The sequence below is a fragment of the Globicephala melas genome, chromosome 5, assembly GCF_963455315.2.
Source record: "Globicephala melas chromosome 5, mGloMel1.2, whole genome shotgun sequence".
Taxonomy (NCBI): Eukaryota; Metazoa; Chordata; class Mammalia; order Artiodactyla; family Delphinidae; genus Globicephala; species Globicephala melas.
In genome coordinates, this window is record NC_083318.1 from 72,721,741 (window position 1) to 72,740,612 (window position 18,872).

General features: G+C 37.6%; 1 protein-coding gene across 1 annotated transcript in view; it reads right to left on the reverse strand.

Moving 5' to 3' along the window:
- SCFD2 (sec1 family domain containing 2) overlaps positions 1–18,872 on the reverse strand; it is a 393,166-nt gene that overhangs the window by 340,676 nt on the left and 33,618 nt on the right. Inside the window, exon 3 of the mRNA XM_030880530.2 lies at positions 5,130–5,257. Within this exon, the coding sequence (XP_030736390.1) occupies positions 5,130–5,257 (128 nt within the window). The remainder of the gene's footprint in view (positions 1–5,129; positions 5,258–18,872) is intronic.

Genomic DNA, 18,872 nt, shown 5'->3' on the forward strand with positions numbered 1-18,872 from the left:
AGAATTGTTAACTGGGTAACTGAAAGGTAAACGAGAACTCCAAGGTATCATGCAGGCAGCAACTGTTGGAAGCAGCTACCACCAGTAGGATGGAAGAAACACAGAGGCTGGAATTATACCTCTTGAGAACGGAGTGCTACTTGGCTATGTTGGTGCCTCTGAGGAGGGGGTGCCATGAAGCAGGTTCTGCAAGTACTGGAAGAACTGCAAACTGGGTTCAGTTGCTCCCACAGGAAGGACCTGCCACTGCCGGGGTGAAGACGTGCTGCTGGCATGACACTGACAAGCAGAAGCAAAATCCACAGGCAGCAGGGGGAAAGAGGCAAGTTGCTTCTTCCCCTTCCAGACTTGCAGTTTCCCTCTGGCACCCCTCATCAGTGTAGCCCACCAGGAAGCCAGCTGAAGAGCAGGATGTGGTCTGCCCAGCACCAGCCCCAGCACTGCACAGCAGAAGCGTGGGTTGAGATCTGGGGAGGGGGGAGAAGAGTACCAAACTGACAAGACTACTGGGAGGATTAAATGAAACAAACTATGTAAACTTGTTATAATGCCTGAAACAAAGTAGCTATCCAATAAAAGTCAATTCCCTTCCTCATTCCCCAAACTGCGGCAAGAGCTAATACATGAAGACAAGGATATGTGAGAGTTCAATAGTGCATGTTCCCTATGAGGCATCCAGATTTTCTTATCTCTTATCAATTACCATATATCAAATGGTACGTTAGTCTTATTAGGTTTTAACCTATCCATTTTGCAAAGTTTCACAATCTCCACACCCAGTTCACACACGCACGTACACATGGATGTGTATGCATACATGTTCCCCTTAATCCCAAACAAAATTCTCCACAATGAAGGCAAAAGATATAAATGTGATCAAAACACAGAACTGGATGAACTCAATACCAATAGTAGGAAGCAGAGTACTCTCAATAATGTTGAAAAAAGTATACATCGAATAAAATTTTAGTGTTTTGATTTAAGCTATTTTTCAAAGCCGTAAAAGGAGGAAATGATAGTGGGTGTGGCACTGGTGGGAAGCAAAAATCACTAATTTCATCTGGGACTTCATTAAGAGAAGTATGGTGTCCAAAAAGAGGCAAAGAACAACACATCTTTACTCAGCTCTGGACATCACATTTTAGGATGGACAAAACAAACTAGAACTTGGTCAGTGGCTCAGAGCTAGAAAATGTGTTGGTTAAAGGCTAGTCTTTTCACAAATGGTTGAAAACACTCATCACATTTCATTTGGAAGAGAGACGCTGATGGTGATTATGTGGCGCTAACACTCCAGTGCTGCCAAACAAGGAGAGTGAATTCAGAAGCTTCACAACGCACTGGATCAGATTATCATCTGGAAACGTAGCTCAAGAGATTTTCCTGTAAAAGTGTGACCACTGAGGCTTGGGAATCCCAAATACAGCCAAGGTGATTTGGGGGGTGAACAGAGTCAGGGAAGAGGTAATAACTAAGCTGAAAATGGAAAAACTATTTAGAATTCTGCTTAAAGAAAGAATGCGTTATCAAAAGGGAAATATTCAGCGTAAAGGCTAGAAAAAGACAACTTAAGTGGAAAGAATGAATTGGTACATTTCCAAGAAAGAAAGGGGGAAATCACCTAATTTGATTTGTTTGTTTTGATTTTACAACCCTCTTATAATATAGTTTCCCACGTAGATTTCCCCACAGATAGAATATAACTGCAGCACACCAATTCCAGTTTGTCTGACTTCACTCTGCTCAGAGCTTTCTTTCTCCTTCAAAATTCCAGGAAATAGTTTCCCCATTTTTATGGATAAATAAATTGAAATTTGGCTAATAAGTAGCAGAACTGTGATTCACCTCCATGTGTAACTGACTTTGCACTCCATCACAATCAGGAGAGCCGGAAGTCCCAGAAAACAGAGAGAGACGTACAAGAAAGTGGTGACAATCTGGTAGTGAATATCGCAAAGAAATGAAGAAGAATGAGGGCTGAGAAAAATGCCCTTATATTTAGTAGCCCAGAGGACTTGTCAGCAAAAAAGTACCAGAAGCCAGACTACACTAGATTAATAAGCAAGAAAATAATAAAGAAACAGGCGTTGAGCATAGAATACTTTTTCAAACAATCTGGCTGCAGAACAAAGAACAGTGTCATAAAGAGATCTGTTTCACTTTAGCCCTAATAGGCTCTTTCTGCCAGCCATTAAATATAGCCACTCTGCAGAGAGCTATGGGAAAACCGGTGAAGATCCCCCAACCACAGTGTCAGTCCAGAGGAACAGATTCTCTGTAAATGGAGAGATTGAGATGGGCATCTTACTCTGTGAGTGAACATTTTGGGTCCAAACAAATGGGTTTCTTAGAGTCCATTTGTTTTTTACTTTCAGAATACATTTTCCATGATGAAAAGCCAGTGGGAAAAATGCAATTCAGTTTACAATGTTTTAAAAAACCACTTTTCTGGAACATATATGTTTAGTTAACTGACAATTTAATAACAATCTCTTGGAAAGAAGGCATATGTTTATATGTGAAATGATAAAATGAATTTTTTTCTTTCTTTTGGCAATTCAACTTTTTTCCCCTAAGAGAATGATGATTATTTCTCTTGGTGCTCATGATGTTTTAATATTAACTTACCTTTTACTGAGAAATTTTATATAATGGGATCCCTCCCAGTGAATTTAGATATAAGAAAAGTCTTCAATCTAGAATTAAAATATCTGTTTAATGTCTCAAAAATACCAGAAGCCTCTATCACAGTCAAAAAAATGTGTACTTCAGTAGAATTGACAGCAGGGGTTGAGAGAACAGTGCATAGTTTAAAGTACATTTCATAGCTTTCAATGCTGCTAGAAAAAGCATTCCAGCCATCTAGGATATCAGAGCATGATTTTTCTTTTTTTAATGATAAGCAGATTTCAAATATCAATGTTTTATTATGTTTAAATTCCAGCCCTTTTCCTTACTGTTCACAGTTATGTATCTGTTGGTATATGGAAATGAGACACACCAGAAATTCTGACCCGTGATATGAAGCAGAAATGCATAGCCACAGTGTGTTATCTTTTACTAAATTATAGTTGGCACACAGATAGAATAAGATTTGGGCCAATCTTTTTGGTCCTTCTTACAACAAAGTTGGCTAACAATTGTCTGATTCTTTCCTTCTTTTTTATTTTTCCTCTCCTCACCCTCCCCCATGTCTGGAGCTTGGGGATAAATCAAACCATCTTATCTAAAATTTTTTTGGTTGACAGAAAACTCAAATATTTAAATTGAATTCCTTATGGGGCTACCCGCTTTTTTTTTTTTTTTCCTGGCTCTGATTATTTTTAAAAGATACAGAGCTTTAGAAATGTAAAGTGTTTTGATCTTTCAAGAGTCCTGCATTGATTGAGCAATAAAAACTGATTTATGCTCTGTGATAGCATCATAAGGTTTTATCACTGCAATGCAATATAAATTAACCTTATCACCCAGACCCTTTGCGCATTCCTACTTTTCTCTATTCATGATGTGAATTAGTTCTTATTTCAACATATTCACAGATAAGGAAATATTTTAGGTAAACATATGTTATTAATGTGTACCTATAACTGTGGAAAGAAGAGAAAAGCCAAGAAAAAATGAGAGGAAGGAAGGAAGGAAGAAAAGAAAGAAAGAAAGAAAGAAAGAGGGGAGGGAGGGAGGAAGGAGAGAAAGATACAAGAATTATAGTCGAATGCCAGGATGATCTCAAAGAAACAACTTTATTTCTACTTCAAAACAACATGTAGGACTCTGCCCTTGGTTGTATGAAGTTAGGATAATTTTATAAATAAAAAGCATATTCCCTCACATTAGAATGTCTAGATTTGAATTCCAGTCCTACTCCTTATCAGATGTATGGGCTTGGGCAACTTAATTTTTCTCTATTCCAGCTTCTTTATCTGAAAAATGGGATACTCATAGCACCCGTCTCAGAATTACAGTGAAGATTAAATAACACATGTAAAGAGTTAGAAGAAAACCTGGCACATCATACGTGCTCAATAAATGTTAGTTATTTTCACTTTTCTTATCACCCTTCATGTTCCTTAAAGCCCTCATATATAATCACCTAAGACACTGAAAGTTATGATTTTTGTTCATATTATTACCCTCTAACTTTTTTCCTTCTAGGTTCATCCACATTCTTTTCCTTCCAAAATTTTGTTCTTCTATTTCAACTTGACAGTTTGATTTTTTTTGTACTCGTTAGGAATCAAGAATTTGGGTGAGAAATCTCAACAAGAAAAATTTACCCATCTAGTAAAATGTACTAATATTTATTGGATACCTAAGAGCAGATTATAAGAGAAACCTTATTTTTTAAATAGAGAAATAAATAAACTTTTACAAGTTTCCAGAAATAAATTCTACCTATTAAAACCAGATTCAATATCCATATCTAAATATTTCCATACTAATAAAATTATTTAATTTAAAAAGGGTAAAACCCCAGATTCCTTTTCTCCAATAAAAACACTAGTTCTCTGACATTTTAATCCAAAGAAAAAAGCCATTTAAAATTTAAATTCCTTGCAGCCCCATTTTTCTAATACTAAGGACAAAGCTCCATGTGAAAAAAAAAAGGAAATGAGAAAAATCAGGCATTTCATACTGTGGTGAAGAAGGGGCAACACTGATGTGACCAGACAATCGGCAGACCACTCTAAGGGTGAGAGGCCGGGACAGAACGTGTCCATCTCCTCAACTGATTTGTCAGCACAGTCATTGATTCATCAAGTCTAAACTAATAAGCGATCACTTCTCCACAGTAAGTGTGGAGGTGGAGGCAGGGGTGTAGGAGTGGGACAGAATGAAGGGGAGGAAGTTCAGACCAATTTTGAGAGTTCTAGATCAAATAACTAACAACATGATGCCTTGTAAGCAAGGACTCTGTTGGACTCCCAAAGTTGAGTCTAAGAAAAGAGCTCACGGTTGAGCCCCGAGGGCATGTGTATAAATTCCTTCCCCACTCTTTCATCAGTTTACAAACGTCTTCAATACTTTTACCTAGATGCCATGCTGGCTAGGTCGGCCCACAGATCAGAGCAGACTTAAATGAACTTCCTCAGAGCCGGCGGTCACTGTCTGTGGGTAAGTGGATAACTTACCCATACTCATCTTGATTGGCAGGTTTTCTCTGCTTGCTGCTTCCACTAGATGTCTCCGGACTTCCATCACTGCCTCTTTGTGCTTGGTGTTCAATAAGGCTTCCCACAGGGCTTTGGCTGCCGGGTCACTGTGATAAAACCACAGAAAGAGCTTTAGGTAAATTTCTACTGGATAACAGAAAGGGCGGCGAGCAAAATAATTTCTTAAGCATCTTTTCTAAGTACTAACGTAGTTCTTCCCACTGACAGTTTTAAGTATTAGGATTAAATAAAGAACATCTCAGCCATTCTAATCAGCACAAAATATTGAGAAATTAAGGAAACAATAAAATCAAGCCACCTAAAAGGGGGGGCATGCTGTGCTATGAGAAGTATGGGAAAACTGTATGACATTTTTTTTTGAGAATTTGCACTTAAAAGTATTTCAGAGTATAACTGAACATTGCTAGAGTAACATATAAATGTTACGTAAGCCAAAATTAAATACATGTCCAAAAATGATGTATCAGTGATTACAAGCATATAAATTTCAGGTAATGTACTTGTCTGAGAAACAGAAGGCAATCAGCAATGAGAATTTCTATTCAAAAACTACTCAACAGAATTCCTAACAAGTAGATTTCCTAGTGAATGACAATCAGGAATTAGGCTATGAAACGATGGCCTTAAGTAGCCCACTTTGGGCCTTGGGTTGGAAGGACAGCACTGACAAAGCCCTTACAGTTAACCGTTGATAAGAGCACGAAGCAGGGCATTATGCAGGGTCTCATCTGGGCTCACTTCTCCAACAGCCCTCTGTCTCACCCAAAGTGCCACATCCCCATTATAAATGAGTACAGTGTTCTTTCCGGAAGATCTCTGCATGTAGCCAAGTATACACATTTGTAGTAACGTTTTAAAAACTGAGCACAAAGAAACAAAGATGACTTCTTTCCCTTTCTAAGGACATTGTCCTCTACTTAAAGCTCCAGAAACACCTCCTACTATCCAGTTAGCAATAGTTTAAAAATTAATACATTTTCAAAAGTTTTATCTTAAAAGTTGTATCTAATAAGATATTAATTTAGCTCTAAAATTATACCTAATAAGGTTTATCTTTCACATTTGAATTTGATTTGGAATGATGTATTTCAGACTGAGTTTAATGTCTGACACATAATAAAAACAACTACTGTTTAATGAAAGGTTATTATTATCTATTTTTTCTGCATTAACTAACATCACTGCTCAACATATTCCACTTCTTTTGATCTGACCAAAACTGTCATCATTAATATTAAAATTAATATTCTAAGCTTAATTTAAATGAGCAGGTAACTGCATGCCAAGTCCTATTCTCCGTGGTTGGAATATAGAACAAAACAGGGCAAAAGCTTTCAATGATTTATTGTCTGGAAGAAGAGACAGACATGTAAGCAAAGTTGCTCCATGCTAAGGTGGAAGGGGAGGGGCAGTAGAAGTAAGTGTAAAAGAGACGGTGGGAGCTACTCTAGGAGGGTCCTGCCTTCCTTGCCAAGGCTTGTTGACTTCAGTCTGTAAGTGATGAGCAGCCAATCAACATGAGATTGATTTCACTTTCGGAGAAGGGTAGCATAGTTCAGCAGTCATGAACAAAGTCTTTATCATCACTCAAAACTAGGTCTATACTTATAAGTGGAATCTAAAAAATAATACAAATGAGTCTATTTACAAAACAGAAACAGACTCACAAACATAGAAAACAAACTTATGGTTACCAAAGGGGAAAGGGAAGAGGGGGAGAGATAAAATAGGACTATGGGATTAACAGATACACACCACTATATATAAAATAGATAAGCAACAAGGATTTACGTATTGCACAGGGAACAACATTCAATAACTTGTAATAACTTATAATGGAAAACAATCTGAAAAAAAATATATATATATAACTGAATTACTTTGCTGTACATCTGAAACTAACACAATATTGTAAATCAACTATACTACAATAAGAAAAAAAAATTCTTTTTAAAGCTAGGTCTATTTGCTATGGGGCTTTGGGAAAGTTACTTAATTTCTCTAAAGCTCTGAAGGCAATGGAGAACCACTGAGGAATTTTGAGCAGGGGAAGTACACTCCTCCCAGTTTCCCAAATTTATGGTCTGCAATCATTCCCTACTTTTATTCTCCAAAGCACCCCAAGCCACAGGGATTTCTTCTATACTCTCAACTCTACATACAGAACCTCTAGAGTAGAACTCTACTGCCGCCCTCTTTTCCATGAGAATAATACAGTGTCTCCAAGATCACAGTATGTCAGCTAATGCTGTGGTTGCCCCATCAGACTACTGTAATGGTTAAAATATGGGTTCTGGGGTCAGATAAATCTGAGTTCAAATCCCACCATTCTCCCTCACCCACAGCAGCTCCATGGCCCCTTTGAGCCTCCGCAGGCACTCCAAGCACAGGGACCTCTTTCCCTCCTTTGCCAGGAATGCTCTTCCTACCAACATCCCTCTCTCTCTGCAGATGTCTGCTGAGATGTCACCCTCACCACCCGTGTAAAACAGTAACAACAGCCCACTCCAGCAACTTATTCCAGCATACCCTTCTCCCTCACACGGTTTTAGTGTCCTGCATAATTCGTATTACCATCTGATTCATTCTATGTTTCCATGTTTCTCTGTTTCTTGTTTAGCTCCCTTATGGAATATAAAGTCCTTCTATGAAAGCAGAGATTTTTTTATACTCATTGCTAATTCCCCACTACCTAGAATAGGGCCAGGTACACTCAACAAATACTGAATGAACAAACAATGCTTGCTAGTTGCATAACCTCATGCATGTAACTAATCCTCTCTTTTCCTCTGTTTTCTCATCTGTGAGATGGAAGTAACACAGTGACCACCTCACAGGGCGGTTGAGGGTTAAATAAGATAATGCACATAAAGCAAATGTGAGGAGTTGTGTGGTGGTGGTGGTTGTTACTATTATTACTATTGCTGTGAAAGACACTGTCTTAAAATTCAATATGCTCAAGGGTTTGTAATATATTAAATGAATCCACTTATATTGAGTATGTTTTTCATACAATCTCGATTTGTTCATGTATACTGAAGTCACCTGGGACTTGTACTCTCAGGTTCTTTTCTATTAAAACATTAAGAAGAAATATATATTTTACATGGTCTCTGACACCAATGTGGAGCCAGGTCATGAAAATTGCTTTGTCGATATAAACAATTCGGATTGTCTAGATACGACAGTTGCTAATGTCTACTTTCTCTCCAAATCACTTTTCTGAACATATACCCCCGCATTACACATGATCATTTAAAGTTTACCAAGCTAACATTCACGGACTAATTCTGGTTCTCTGAATAATCAGCACTGAAGAAGATCAGAGTCATACTTACCGGCAGCTCTGCTGTGTCCTGCGCCCACTTCTTCACTAAGTCATTCTTACTGCTGCTTGGTGGCTTACACATGTACTCCTATATCTGCATCTGAGTTGAGCTCAGGAGTTAATCACTGCCTTTCTCTAATATCCTCATAAAAGTTGATCCAATAGACATTTCACACTATTGAAATTCCACATGAAATCATGTGAAACTTGGACACATGAGGTCCAATTTTATAAGTCAAGGAAAGTTCACTGAAATTCACACTATAATTATGACAGTATATTTTATATAATTCTCTATCCTCTCCAAACTAGTTTCCTAATGAGGGAATAAGCAATACACAGAGGGCTATCACAAAAGGGTCAGTGCACTAGTGGTAGCAGCACTGTAGGCTGGTAGAAGCATGGGTTCTGGAACCCAACCACGAAGGGTTCTGGCTCTCCCACTTGCTGGCTCTATGACCCTGGCAGAGTTAATTAACCTGTCTATACATGTTTCTTCCTCTCTTGTCTGGGGATGGTAATAGTACTTATTCAGTGGGTTGTTATGAGAAATGAATGTGCTAGTATATCTAAAGACCTAGGACAATGCCTAGCACATAATAAGTGCCCAATAAACACAGCAGCAGCAGCAGCAGTAGTAGTAATAAAAAGATCCATGGTCAACAGACAGCAGAAAGTAACACAACATTGTAAAGCAACTATGCTCCAATAAAAAAATTTTTAAATAAAATAAATCACTAAGATTTCTAGGAAAAAAAAACACAAACAGACATAGAGAACAGACTTGTGGTTCCCAAGGGGGAGGGGGGTGGGGAAGGGATGGACTGGGAGTTTGGGATTAGCAGATGCAAACTGTTATATATAATGGATAAACAACACTGTACAGCACAGTCCTACTGTATAGCACAGGGAACTATACTCAATATCCTATAATAAACCATAATGAAAAAGAATATGAAAAAGAATGTATATATAGATGTATAACTGAGTCCCTTTGCTATACAGCAGAAATTAACAACATTGCAAATCAACTATACTTCATTTAAATTTTTTAAAAAATCAGTGGTCAGGATCTTTTCATAAGATATATAGAAGGAAGCCTGTTTTAGAAGTACATTAGTCTCTTCCACATACTTACATACACATATGGATAACCACTGTCAGTAGGTTCATTTTCTAATATGAAAAGGTCAACAATATATAATGCAGAATTCATAATGAAACATATTAAGTCCAACTCAAGCAATTGCCCTACATAAGACAGTTTGATGTGAAGAATTCTGATTTTCAGGAATAAAATAAGAAACTTTACTACAGATTACTTAGAGGATCAAAGCTACAGGGAGTTAGAGTTTTTTGTACAAAGATTTTTAAGCAATGATTTTGGTGCCAGCTTCTTACCTCATCAATTTAATCCTGAAAATCTGTAGACTGCACACTACAAGACATTTTAAAACTACAATTGTTACTTTTATGAGGAGTTCAGGTTCTATAAATATTTCCAGACTGACTTATAAAGTGGATGTACAACTTTTGGGGTAGAAGTGAACATCAGAAGTAATGTTAATCATCTTTACATCTTCAGCAGGATGCTACCTAACCCAAAACAAACAAATGTAAATCTATTTCTAGTTTTTGAAGGCATCTAAAAAAAATTTTATAATATGCCTGAGAAAAACACTACAGCTTCAAACAAATCAAATTGTTATTAGATGCTATTTATACCTAATCTAAACTCTGTGCTCTACTGTAAACCTACTTCATCTTGCTTTAGTCTTTTAGCCTTTTCTCTTAAATTCAGGAACAGCTGGACAACATCTTTTTAATAATTCGGCCCACCCAAAAACAATTTCTTTTTTTCATGGCTGACTTAAGGAAGAGTTTTTAAAGGTAAATAAAATATAATATTAAAAAATACTGTTAAATACCATCACTACATTCCATTTTAGAAGCATTTCAGAATTAACAAAACAAGTTCTTAGGTCTCACGTGATCCTCACCTCATGAGCTAAGCCAATATCACTGCCCCAATTTAAAGAGCCTCAGAGGGACTTCCCTGGTGGCGCAGTGGTTAAGAATCCGCCTGCCAGTGCAGGGGACATGGGTTCGATCCCTGGTCCGGGAAGATCTCACATGCAGCAGAGCAACTAAGCCCGTGAGCCACAACTACTGAGCCTGTGCTCTAGAGCCCGCGAGCCACAACTACTAAGCCCACATGCCACAATTACTGAAGCCCGCTCTGCAACGAAAGAAGCCATTACAATGAGAAGCCTGAATACCACAACAAAGAGTAGCTCGCCACAACTAGAGAAAGCCTGCACACAGCAACGAAGACCCAATGCAGCCAAATAAATAAATAAATAAATAAAATAAGGAGCCTCAGAGAAGCCAACTGACTTATGTAACTACATTCAACCTATAAATGGCAAAACCAGGACTCATTCCCAAGTGACTGGCTCTGAGCCAGTAATCTTTCTACTATACCATGCCATGCCTGTATTGTGCAAATCATCAGGGAGAAACCATTATTTATAATATCAGTTATTTTAAGCTTTTCATGTTAGCTTTCTTTTCCAATTTTTAATACATCCTCTATTCTCCCTTTAAAGACACATGTGGGCCCATGAAGGATAGAATGGGACAGAGTGAAGAGCAAAGTAGATTCACATTAACTCATAAGCGGGTCAAGCTTGCTCTCAAGATTTTACACATTTTTTTGTTTCCAACAATATCATACTACTCTCCTTGTGGGTCACCATTAGCCATTGACAGTCACTTGTGACACAAGGCCAATCATGTCCCACTTTTAGTCAACTTTCTTCTTTAAATGTTTCTAAGAAGACTTCGCTGAATTTTAAATCATTCTACATATATATCATTTATATAACTGAACTGACAAAAAACTGAAGTCTAAATTGTCCTGAGGTATTATTAGCTCTTATTTGATGTTCATTATCTCCTTGGGAAAGAAAGAAGGAGAAATAGCCTCTAGCTACTCTACCACAGATAAAACTGAGACAAAATGAAGCCACTTGCCTAACACAGCCTACTGTTAACAATAAAGGAAGGAAGATTTACACTCAAAGTGCCAGGGGCTGTTTCTGTGACCTTGGGTAATTCAGTTTACTCTCTGGGGCTTTACATCTCCTTATAAATATTTTTATTTATTGAGAACTCACTATGTCACAGGCAATATGACCATATTATCTCATTGATCAGTAACCCTCCAGGATAAGAATCATTGCCCCATTCAAAGGTGAGAAAGCTGACTCTTAAAGAGATAATATAATTTACCCAAATCACATAGCCAGTAGATAAGGATTTGAACCCAGGTCCCTGTGAACTCCAAAATCCAACTATGATTTAACCATGATTCTACACTATTCTGTAGACAAAAGGTCAAACTAGAATGCTGACTCCTGAGATTCCTTGGGTTCTTAACAAGCTATATTCATATGGTTTCCCTTATACACTGGTACTCCAAGTTCACGTGTATGAATTTGATTAATTTTGTAACACTCAGTGAAAGATAGGGGAATATCCTATGCTGTTACTTCTTTTATTACAACCCTTTTTCTTTTTCACAAGTCCAGTGGTAGTAACAAAGAGAGTTAACAAAAGAATATTCCCAACAGCTCACGGAATATTTTAAACAATTTTCTACCCTTTTCTCTGTTTTTAAAGTTTTCCAATAAGATAAACTTTATTTCACTGTAGCTACTGGAATACAACTTTGTTTCAATAGATCCCTTGAAAGATATAATATAAAAGTAGAATATTCATCCTATGAAAAACTCCATTTTATTACTATGAAATGTGATTAGTTTCTATATTGTCAGTAACTTACAAAAGATGTCAAATACATACTGAATTTATGTCCTTTTTTAATAAACTGATTATCTTGTATCCTTAAAAGTCAAACTATTATGACAAATTATCATGTTTGAAGAAGACTACAGGCCAGCAATATACACATAGTAATAACCTGCTAGAATTAGCTTTGTTAAGTCTCAGGAGACTTCTGTACAGGAAGATATGGTCCTTTCAGTTAAGTCCTGACTTTTCATTCACCAGAATTACTCAACTATGAATGAAATCTTAGAAGCTGTCTCGGTTTGGCATGTATGAAATGTCAAATGCAGTCTGCTAGAAACTAACAGGAGATATTCATCATCAACTAAAATATAAAAAAGACAGTATTAATTTTTAAAAAGTGGCTAAATGTTGAATCATGGTGCTACTTCAATCAAACGGAAGGCATGCAATTAAGAGACTGAGTGGGGGTAAAATGTGAAGATACACCATTATCTTATGACTAAACTCAGAGAAATGGTTTCTCCGTGGCATGCACAGGAAGCTAAGTTTACTCACACAATTTGCAATAACAGTCACAGTATTCCAACAGAAATACAGTGATACAACAACAACAAAAACCACCAAATAACCATTTTCAACTAATTTTAAACAGAGAGCAATCTGAGTCATAGTTTTTCACAGCAGGTTATAATGGTTTCCATCAGTGGTGAGCTTAATGAGCTGTGAAGGCAGGTTTGTTAATTAAATTATTCACAGAGGTTTCAACAGTCATCTTTCCTCTTGACTACTTTTTAAAACAATTACCTCATCTTAAACAAAATTATCCGTTAGCCTTCATCTCAACAGAAGAGAAAACAGCTAAACACAGAGGATATTGAAGTAGACCCTTGGCACTGGAAAGCAGTTTTGTTGATTCTTTCTCAGAATATGAGCACTTCCCGTAGGTTGGGCACTCACAGAGGTGCTGCAGCCACAGCTGTGAGCAGCCTCCAGCGCCCTGTCCTCACAGAGCTAACAATCCAGCAGGGAGGTTGGAACTGAGCATGTGCCTGAAGACTGGGTGACAAAAGCACAGAAAGGAAGCTCAGGAAGAGAGTAGAACACCGAACCTGGTCTGGGTGTGAGAGTGGAGGTCAGAGGGTAGCTGAGGATGTGACAGTGAGGCCTGAAAAATGAGCAGGAATTAGCCAGTTAAAGAATGGAGTAAGATCAGTCTAGGTAAGAGGAGCATCATGGGCAGGGGTTCTGAGAAGAGAACTTGAGACCTTTTCAAGGAAATGAAAACAAGTATGAATGGAACATGAAAATCTAGACGGACACTGCCCTCAGCATATGTCAAATTATCCAAGGCCTGGTAACCCACATTAGGGATGGTAAACATTTTTTCAAGGGCAACTGAAGGGTCTTCAGCAACAGACTGACCTAATCAGATTTGCATTATTAAAAAATCACTCTGGACCCATTTTAGAGAATGGATCTAACAACTGTGCAAGAGGCTATTGCACGGTGAAGGCAAGAACTGATGGCTTGGACTAGGGTGAATTCCTAAAGCTATCACATCATATCATTCCCCTGCTCAAAACCCTTCCACGCTTCCTACTACTGTTACACTGAAATCTAAGTTCCTTATTTTGGCCAACAAGCCTATATACTTTGGTGCTTTTCTTTATTTACATCTTCATCTCTCAGCTTCTCACCTTCTCAGCTTCATCCATTAGGTCTCAGCCTCACTGGCCAGATTTTAGCCCCTTGAATGGGTCATAGTAGGTTCCCAACTCAGGACCTTTTTATAGGCTATTTATTCCCTTTGCCTAGAACCCTCTTCCTCTAGATGTTCATTGATTAGGTCTCATTCATTTAACAAATATTTATTGAGCACCTACCAATGTCAGTTCTATTGTCAGAACAGCTCAAGGCTTCCCTCCTTGACCACTCTGGCTAATGTGGTACTTCCTATTCCAAATCCCACTTGCCCTATTTTAAACATTCGTCACTAACTCAAATTAGGTATTGTTAAATAGAATTTATTTTAATGAATTGGGAGGAAATTGGTCGCAGGGCATTAAGGACAGAAATATTCTGGCTTTATCAGAATGTCAGCATCCTGTGCCCATGGGTGGCAGTGCACTCAGACCATCAACACCCCATGGGCCATGGACTGTGCCAGTCACTGAAGGTGTAACAGTGCACAAGGGTGAACAAGTCAGGCACAAACCTTCTCTCAGAAAGCCTCCAAAGCCCAGCTGGGGAGAACAGACACTAAACTACTAGTTATAAGCTAATGCACTAAGAGCTGTTATAGGAAATAAAAGATGAGGAGAGGAAAAGAGTAACACCTGGGATGGCCAAAAGGTGGAAAAGCAGGACATTGAGGACCTAAAGAAGTTTAGTGTAGCTGCAGCCAAGAGTGTGAGCACATAGGAGGGAAGGGAAGGAGGTGGCAGGAAAAGATGGGGAAGGTGACGGCTGAAAAAATAAGCAAGGTGCAGATCTAAGAAAGCTTTCTAAAACAAGCTGAAGTTTTACTCTTTACTCAAAGGGCAACGGAAAGCCACCAAAGGATTTTACCAGGACAGGGTTAGAATCAGATTTATTATTACTTGCAGTTAAATGTATGTATAAATAGCCAGTCTTACAAAAGTAACTCCCCAAGATGGACATTAAAACTATAATGCTTTCAACGTATGCAGATAAAATTTAATTTTTAAATATAATCCATTTATTTCTTCCTATTGAAGTTTCTTCTGTTGGGTTTTGTTCATTTTTTTTTAACAAATATGAGTGCTTACTTTGCACCAGGCCTTTTTCTTGGGACTGGGGATACATTAGTGAACAAAACAGACATAAAACCACTCCCCTAATGTAATTCATGTTCTGAAGTTTATTTTCCAAACACAGCACATGAAAATCATAAAATAAAAGGAATTCAAGTCAAAGGTTCCTTAGAAATCATCCACTGTACTTTCTCTTTTACAGAAAAGAAAACTGTGACTGTGAGAAATTAAGTACCTTGTTCAAGGTCACAAAGTTTTGGTGGAAAAGCCACTATACTACAATAATAAGTAGAAAACAAAAATTGCACAGAAGCTGTTCTAGGACCCCCAAAAAACCACATCAACACAATCGGCCTTTCTTGTTCAACTGAAAGGAAGAGATTGTTTTAAGGAGGTATTGTATCCATTGTCCCATTTCTTAAAGAACGTTCCCATAACTATCAAATACATTGCTGAAAAAGATAAGATCCCTTCAAAACGTTAAATTCAATATTGCTTTGAAGTACATTTCAGGGAAGGAGCAGAGTAGAATGGAAAAAGCAGGAACCCTGATGCAGCTCCAATATATGATCAAGTCACTTATATCTACTCCCCAAGTTTCATCAATCCTATATATCTCTTAGGAAAGTGACTTTCATTATTTGCTCAGGATATTCACTTAAGAATAAAGTACCATACAAATTTACTTTGTACTGTTCTACCTGAGGAAAGAGCTGTCATTTTATTTATTTATTTGTTTATTTGTTTATGGCTGCGCTGGGTCTTCGTTGGTGTACACGGGCTTTCTCTAGTTGTGGCGAGCGGGGGCTACTCTTTGTTGCAGTGCACGGGCTTCTCATTGTGGTGGCTTCTCTTGTTGCGGAGTGCAGGCTCTAGGCACGTGGGCTCAGTAGCTGTGGCTTGCGGGCTCTAGAGAGCAGGCTCAGTAGTTGTGGAGCACAGGCTTAGTTGCTCCACGGCATGTGGGATCTTCCCGGACCAGGGCTCGAACCCGTGTCCCCTGCATTCACAGGCGGATTCTTAACCACTGCGCCATCAGGGAAGTCCCTGTCATTTTAAAAGCATGAATAAATGTATTATCTGTTATCAACTTTCAATTAGCATAATAATCTTGTGAACTACATACTTTTAATTTGGTATTCAAAAATTTTAAATGTCCTAAAAAATGCATGTGCCTTCTCTATCAAGCTATAGCTAATAGAAATCTACTGGTGTGACTGGTTTCACATCATAAATGCACTAGAATGACTTTACACTGCAGAGATCACAACCATGTGTTAAGAAACTAAACACAGTGCAGGATAAAACACTGTTTAAATCCAGGATAAACAATTGCACACAAGCTTTATAATGTTCATAGTAATAAAGGAACAATCTCCACATGATATATAATCAAAGTTTCCTCTCTTTCCAAAGAATACTCATCATTTCTTCCTTCAATATGATGCCTTCACTCAGCACAGCAATAGGCCTACAAAACCTCTTAAAAAATAGACCGGAATATAACACATAAACTATTTGACAATCATATAAAATAATATGGGAAACTGAACTTCATCTCAGTACAGATAAACATATTTTATTCCTACTCTCTACCAGCTCATTAATGATAATAACCATAATCGATACAAACGTATTCATAATTTCCTCATACCAAACAATAAAATAAAGGAAAGACTGTTTTACACATGGATTCCTAATGCATAAACAGATTAACTCAATGTGAAGACTTTAAATTACTAACACAATTAGATTACTTAAAAAACCAAATACACATCCCCTCCATGAACATTTTTCTGACTCTGAGGCTATATTTTGAGTTCCATGACCCATTCCGAAGGCCAGCGCTTGCTCCACTGGGGAATTCTACTCTAGGCTGGATTACATCTGTGTGTTTTGGCTTGAACTCAAGACTTGGAAAGTTGCGCATTAGTTCACGTGTAAAGAAACTCTAAGATAAAGAGTTAGTGATAGCTTTATAGAGGCTCTTAGAAACAAACTCAATCTGTTCACTTTACCCCTTCTATCACTCCACTCCATGAGGAAGGATAATTTCAAAATCAGCACACCCTATTATTCTATTATCATACAGTGATTCCAGAATCTATTACTCTATTCACCCTGTACCTTACACATATAAGTGTGAGGTTTCAAAGACACTAAATCGAGAAAACTTGATTTGTTGAAATTATTATAGTCTTGTTGGTTCAGGTGGAATATGAATCTATGTTGCTCCTATTATTTACCATCTTAACGCCCACTTATTTTGTTAAGGCATTTTGTGCCATGTCCCTTGGCACCTTAGAAATACAGAACCTCGCTAAAGTGTTAATAAGGATGTAAATCTGAGGAGAGAAGAATATATAATAGTTCTTTCTATAAGCGTGGTTTAGGGGTCACCATCTGTTTAGGGGCTAGAAAAGAGAACCTGTTTTGAAGTTGCATTTGCACAGCAAGCATACTATGTTTGCTTATAATGAGGATGAGGTAGAGTTTCTCACAAAGCTAAATTATTTGAATTCAAGTGTTTTCAGTACTGTAAGATAAATAATCTTCCGTGTGTGTGCTGTGTGGAAAAACTAGAGGACTTCACATGACTAATAAAAGTATGGAGCTTCATGGTGTTGAATTTCTCTGCTCCTTGAAATCCAAAAATCTGAGAACCACTTCACAAAGATCCATTCCTAAGGAACAGAGTAAAAAGGAATCATCAGGTTTTCTTCTAGATTTTTGTAGCCAAAATTACACTGTTAGTAAAAGAGATAGGAATTCAGAGTAAAAACTCAAAATAAAGGGATTATAAGGACACAAGTCTGAAACACCCCCGATTAAAAACACCCATCACGGAAATAATTCAGCCAAGAAATACTAATAAATGCTAAAGCGGTGGGTTAAAGTTTGATGAGGAAAAGGATATTTACATAAGCTCAAAATGTCTCCTTTAATCAAGTGATCAAAGTTATCACTATGAATGGTCAAAGTTAAATTGTGTGCCACCTGACAGAACGCAACGAAAAGAACACACCATCGCTTGCATGCTATGGCCAAAAATGCATAATCTGAATCTAATTATGAGGAAACATGAGACAAACCTAAACTGAGGGACATTCTACAAAATAACTGGCCTGTACTCTTCAAAAGTGTCAAGGTCATGAACATCAAGGAAAGACTTATGAACCGTTATAAAGAACACTAAGGAGATGTGACAACTAAATGCATTGTGTGATTCTGACCAATATCCTTTTGCTTTGATAAAGGATATTACTGAGATAAGTGGCAAAATTTGTGGGTTAGATGGTAGTAGTACAACAGTGTTAATTTCGTGATTGAGATTACAGTGGAGAATATCCCTTTGAGAGAAATACACACTAAAGTATCTGAGAGTGATGGGCACAGGCAAATTATTCTCAAATGGTTCAGGGGGGGGAAAGTAGTTTCTTGTACTATTCTTGCCACTCTTTTGTACGTTAAAAAAAATTTGCAAAACAATTTTTAAGGCATCAATCAATTCAAAGAAAAATATCAAGTAGCTTTGTAAGGTCAGTATATGAATAAGGTACTCTTCAATCAACAAAGTTTGGAAACACTGTTCTAAATAAATGCAAGGAAAAAAACTCAGTAATACCAAGCACCTAAATGCTAACAACACTTCCTAAGTTAAAAATTACGCTGGGAGCTTGGCCAAGGTGGTAAAGTGGGAAGACCCTGAGCTAACCTCCTCTCATGGGCACACCAAAATTACAACTGTTTACTAAGCAATTATTGATGAGAAAGACCAGAATC